Source organism: Trypanosoma cruzi, genomic scaffold, assembly GCF_000209065.1.
Source record: "Trypanosoma cruzi strain CL Brener 1047053515949 genomic scaffold, whole genome shotgun sequence".
In the NCBI taxonomy this organism is placed as follows: Eukaryota; Euglenozoa; class Kinetoplastea; order Trypanosomatida; family Trypanosomatidae; genus Trypanosoma; species Trypanosoma cruzi.
In genome coordinates, this window is record NW_001849170.1 from 1 (window position 1) to 5,081 (window position 5,081).

Here is a 5,081-nt window from a genome sequence, read left to right on the forward strand (position 1 = left end):
GTTCCGGTGTGCGTGGCAGGGCACTGTCGGTGGTGGTGAACTCGACGAATGCCGCGATGGCAGCGAGGGAGCACTACGACTGCGATGACATTTATGGCATGGAGCTACAAGATCAAGAGGGGGACGGGAGGACGCTGGAGTCGCACTGGTCACAGCGCCACGCGAAGGATGAGTTGATGGCACCGATTGGGGGCGCCGGCTACTACACGGAGCTGACGCTGGCTGCATTTGCTGACCTGGGCTACTTCAAGGTGAACTGGGATATGGCGGAGCCGATGGGTTGGGGCAGGAAGTCGGGCTGTGAGCTGCTGCAGAAGAGGTGCTCCGAACTGAACCTGAGTAAATATTCCCACATGTTCTGCAACAGAGACGATGGTGTCAAACGCTGCGCGTCGGATCGGTATTCCCGTGGTTGGTGCCATTCGAGTATCGTTGAATTGTCAAAAAAGCCTCCAATGGACAGTTGCCCCATCATTGATCCCGTGATGGACGTGAGGGACCTTGAGGCTGTTTTTAAGAAGGGAGAATATTTGTCTGCGAGGCCTGGGGATAAGCCCTCTTCGTGGTGTCTGGACACGCTTCCCACCAACACGACAGATGCGAGGTACCCGGAGGAGACGTATCTGAGTGCTGCCATGCATGCGGAACTGAAGTGTCTTGGCATGCAAGTGCATCTGAAAGATCCCGAAAAGCGTAACGTCGATTGGACTCCATGCGCGGGTGGGGCGACGATTACGTGGGACACACCACCCTACGATAAGGAAAGCGTCATTTGCCCTAACTACGCGGAGTTGTGCACAATATCCGCCACCGGCGGCAGTGTCCTTCCCGTGGCTCGGTGGGACGGCAAAAGAGAGGGTGTGGGGCAGGACGGTACGCCCGGAATTCTTGAAACAAAGTTCACCAGAGGCGCCCGTCCCTGTTGCAGAGAGTATTGGATCCGGCCGTTGCACCGAATCACAGGGTGTTGACTCAGCTGCTTTTCAGTTGAAGCCATTGCCACAGGGAGACGCCGAGGCTGCCGTGGCGCCACACGACCACCAAGCGGGAAACAATACCAGCACTCCAACAGGCAGTGAGAGGGAAGCAGCTCCAGCCGCCTCTGGCAAAAAACAACAATTTGCCTACGGCCGCTGTTGCAGGAGCAGGTGGATTTGGGAAAAAGTACAGCGAGGATTTCTTCACCACGGAAGTGGAAAGCTCGATGGGGGAGGAAGAACAATCCGCGCCGGAGGAGGGAGCAAACCCAGCAACCCTGCAGTCAAGGGAGACCACTGGAGATGGGGATGCGCAGCCAGTACAAGAAAGCATGGCGCCTCTGGCTGGAAGTGAGGGATTGCTGCCCAAACAAAGCGAGGCTCCTGTTCCAGAAAATAACCACTCCGAATCCGGGAGCGGCGCGAGCCAAGAGGACCGCCTCGCCCTGCTCAACGACGCGAAATTGATACTGCGTGATTGGAATGTTAACAGCACTGCGCGTGTGTGCGTGTCTCGGGTGTCGATGCTTCTTCTTCTGGGACTGTGTGGAGCTGTGGCAGTCTTGTGAGGCAACGAGTGTTGAATTGCGACTCCTCACGGAGAATAAATGCCGCTTTTCTTGCGGTTTTTGATGCTTTTCTTTAATGTTTTTTTTCCCTTCTTAAAATTTTTTTCCCACTTTTTCAGTTTTTCTTGGTGTTTTTTCGAATACTTAGTTTCTTTTTTTTTTAATGTTCGATTGCTACAATCCGTTATGAGTGACGTGTTTCTGACTTTTGTTTCCCTTTTGTTGCCCACTCGCGGTGCCGGCGTCACTGCTGCGCGTCCGGCGGACTGCAGAAAACGAGGAGTGGAGGAGCAGGCCGGACGCCGCATGGAATATAAGGGATGTTGTGTGGGCTGGTGGGAGAGTATAACTTCTTTTTTTTTTCATTACCTTTTTTTTTTTGTGCAGGGAATATGCATACACCCCCGATCGTCTTGTGTTGCATGGCACATGAAATTCCTACCGAATCAATTTTTCTTTTGGTTGTGTTTCCCAGGAGTCATGACGGACTCTCACCCTTTTTTTCTTTTTGATTTCTTAAATTCCTGCGGCTTCTTTCCGTTTTTGCCGTGCCTACTGTCACTGAGTGCTTCCGTTTCATGTTTCTTACCGCCGTCTGTGCTGCTGACATGTCCTCATATCTTTTTCTTCTTTTCTGCTAGAGACACCGATGGTCCGCGACGTCGACATTTGTTTGTGTTTCCCATTGCGATGGCACGGGGGTGACTGGGCGCCGGCCTGCTGAGTGCACTCGGGGGAGCGGATGGTGTGCGCCGTGCCTTTCCATGAGTGTAGGACGCCACCCGTCGGGGAAGGGACAAGTAAAGGGCTGCGGTATGTACTTGGATTCGCTTATTCCCTCTTGTCGCGGTTGTGTGTGTGCTGCGCGCATTGCTTTTTGTTGCGGTGCGACGTGGGTGGCGTGGCTTCTGCGTGTGTCTTCTTGCATGCGCTGAGCGGCGGACTTCTCTTCCCCATGACAGCGCCCTTGTGTGTGTGCGAGTGGGGGGAGAAGAGATGTGTGAGGGAGCGAGCGTGGGTGGCTGCCGACCCGCCCGCAAATCCGGGCCATCCACAGACGTGTTTTTTCTTGACGGCCTTTTGCGGCTTTCAGGCCGTGGAGAGGGAGAGGATATGAAGGGTTTGCCTTGGTCAGGAGGAGGATGAGTGGAGCAATACCCTTCCGTAGTCCTTTTTTTTTTTTTGGCAGCCGATGCGGAGTACATACGTTTGGGCAGTTTTAGAATGAAATTTCGATGCTGTTCCGTGTATACTGCACAATTGCTGTTACTTCAAAACCAATCCACGGCGCGATTTTGAGCGGTGCTGGCCGATGAGGGGAGAGCGATGGTGTCACTGAAGTGTTTGCATCTCCGCGCCTTTGTGTCGGTGGTTGTGCTGTGATGGAGACTGTCTGTGGACGGATGCCTCTCTGCGTGCCCCTTTGTTTATTTGCTGTTGTTGCTGCCTCTTCCTTTTCTGACTGTGCAATTAGAGATACTTTGGTTTGAACAGCACAACCATCGTTTCAAGGTGTTAGGGATTACTTGCTGTAGGATTAGCAGTAGTAGTGGATAACGATTTGGCGGATTGTGTATCTGGATTTGCCATCTGTAGAAAAGGATTTGATAGACGGGAGTTACGGTCGACGGGGCGAGTGCGACACACCACGACAGCCCTGTTGATACCTGATTGGGTTAGGGATGTGGTCTGCGGAGGGTGCGTGTCCGCGCAGCCGGCACCGCGTGCGGCGCAGGGCCATTGCGGCTGTGCGTGTGGCGCTGCTTGCGGCGTTGGCGGTGGCTGCTGCTGCTGCGTGTATGCCCGCGGTGCATGCGGTTGTGTTGCGACTGCGGGGCGGCACGGTGGAGAGAGCCATCACGGTTGGCCGCGCCGTGGACACGGTGCTGATGGACGGCGTGTCCATCACGAACGGCGTGGCTGTGGTGTTCGACGTTGCGGCGATGCTTCCCGGCGCGCTGCGCATCGAATTGAGGAACTGCGTGTGCGACGGCGGTGCGCAGATCTACGTGCGGGGCTACAGCGGCGAGGCGGCGAGTGACCGGAGCCTGGAGGTGAGCGTGAGCGGGCTGTCCGGGAGCTACTGCTCGCTTGTGTTTGTGGACAACCTGCCGGAACACACAAACGTGACGGTCCGTGACTCGACAATTGTGACGCCGGGGCCGATGCGCTACTCCCAGCTGAGCGGGCTGACGGACGCGGTGGCGTCACCGCTTGTGCTGTACGCGACGTCGCTGTTGCAGACACAGCTGCGTGTGAGCAACACTGTGCTGAGGTCGTTGCACGCGGGCGGGTCGGCGGTGTACGTTGGCGGCGGTGTGGACCTGCTGTCGAGCGCGGTGGTGCTTGACGGCGTGTTGCTGGAGGCGTCGGGCGGTCCGACCGCATCCGCGATGCATGTGGCGTCCTCGTCGCGTCTCAGTTTGCGGAGCCACTCGGTGTTCTCCGTGACGAACGTGTCGGTTGTGAGCAGCGGCGGTGGCTTTGTGCTTGGCGAGCGCCTCGCGGTGTTTGATTCAGTGCTGCGCTTCGTGGGCGTCGAGGGGTCTGTCGCGTCGTCGCTGGTGCGCTGCGACGGTGGGACGGTCGGTGCCGGCGGGTGGCTGGACATGCACGACGTGTGGGCGGTGGGCGAGGCGTCGTCGGTGGCGTCGCTGTCGGGGGTGACGCTGAGCGGCGGTGCCGTGTCGATTGCGCGCTGCGCTGCCGCTGGCGCGACGCTTGTCTCCGGGCTGACGATCACGAGCGGGGCCGTGTCGGTGCAGTGCAACCGTGCCGGCGGCCGGGTGCTGCAGAGCAGCGACGACTACCGTTCGGCCGGCATGTTTTCCGTGAGCGTGGTGCCGTGCGACGGCTGTGCGGCAGCGCTGGCATGCTTCGATGCGCTGACGGCTTCGTTCTCTGACTGCGCGTGCGGCTGCCGTGCCGGCGGTCTGGGCGAGGCATGCCTGCCGTTCGACGTGCCGCCTGCGGGGTCCGGTGGCGGTGGTGGCGGCGCGGAGGGCTGCGTGAGTGGCGTGACGCTGACGGAGTCGGTGACGGTTGGCGGCGGGCGTGCGACGGCGTGCTTCGACTCGGTGTTGTTCAGCGGCCCAATCACTGTGGCGGTGGACCTGCGCTCGATGGACGCGTTCGCTGACGCTCTGAACGTGACGCTGCGCCACTGCGTGCTTGCGGGCGGTGCGCAGCTGCGGATTGGTGGCCTCAGCGATAGCACGGCGCGTCCGATGCCGCACGCCCTCGTCAACATGACGAATGTGACGTCGCTGGAGGGCACGATCGTGCTGCATGGCGCGATGCCGCCGAACTCGAGTGTGCTGCTGGCGAACTCAACGCTGCGCGCGACGGTTGGCGGGTCGCAGTACGTGTCGATAACTCCTGGCCTTACGGGATACCGGTACGGCCCCGCGCTTGTTCTGGACGGCGTCCGGCTACTGTCGACGCGGTTTGTCATGACGCGGTCGACGCTGGTGTGTTACGGGGGTTCGTGCGCTGCCATCCTCGTGGAGCGCGGCCTTGTCGTGAACCTGTTCAG

General features: G+C 58.7%; 2 protein-coding genes across 2 annotated transcripts, besides 3 other annotated features; both read left to right on the top strand.

The window, feature by feature from the left end:
- On the top strand, positions 1–971 carry Tc00.1047053509483.10 (surface protease GP63, putative; the record flags this gene model as incomplete). Its single annotated transcript, XM_798909.1, has 1 exon — positions 1–971. A coding segment is annotated over one exon (971 nt), but the record flags the coding sequence as incomplete, so codon positions are not given.
- Positions 1–1,100: a sequence feature (heterozygous, non-Esmeraldo-like haplotype).
- Positions 1,101–5,081: a sequence feature (areas not merged during assembly with more than two copies in the genome that could not be assigned to a particular haplotype).
- Positions 3,229–5,081, top strand: Tc00.1047053509483.19 (dispersed gene family protein 1 (DGF-1), putative; the record flags this gene model as incomplete). The annotated part of the gene is made up of 1 exon (XM_798910.1): positions 3,229–5,081. A coding segment is annotated over one exon (1,853 nt), but the record flags the coding sequence as incomplete, so codon positions are not given.
- Positions 4,524–4,611: a microsatellite.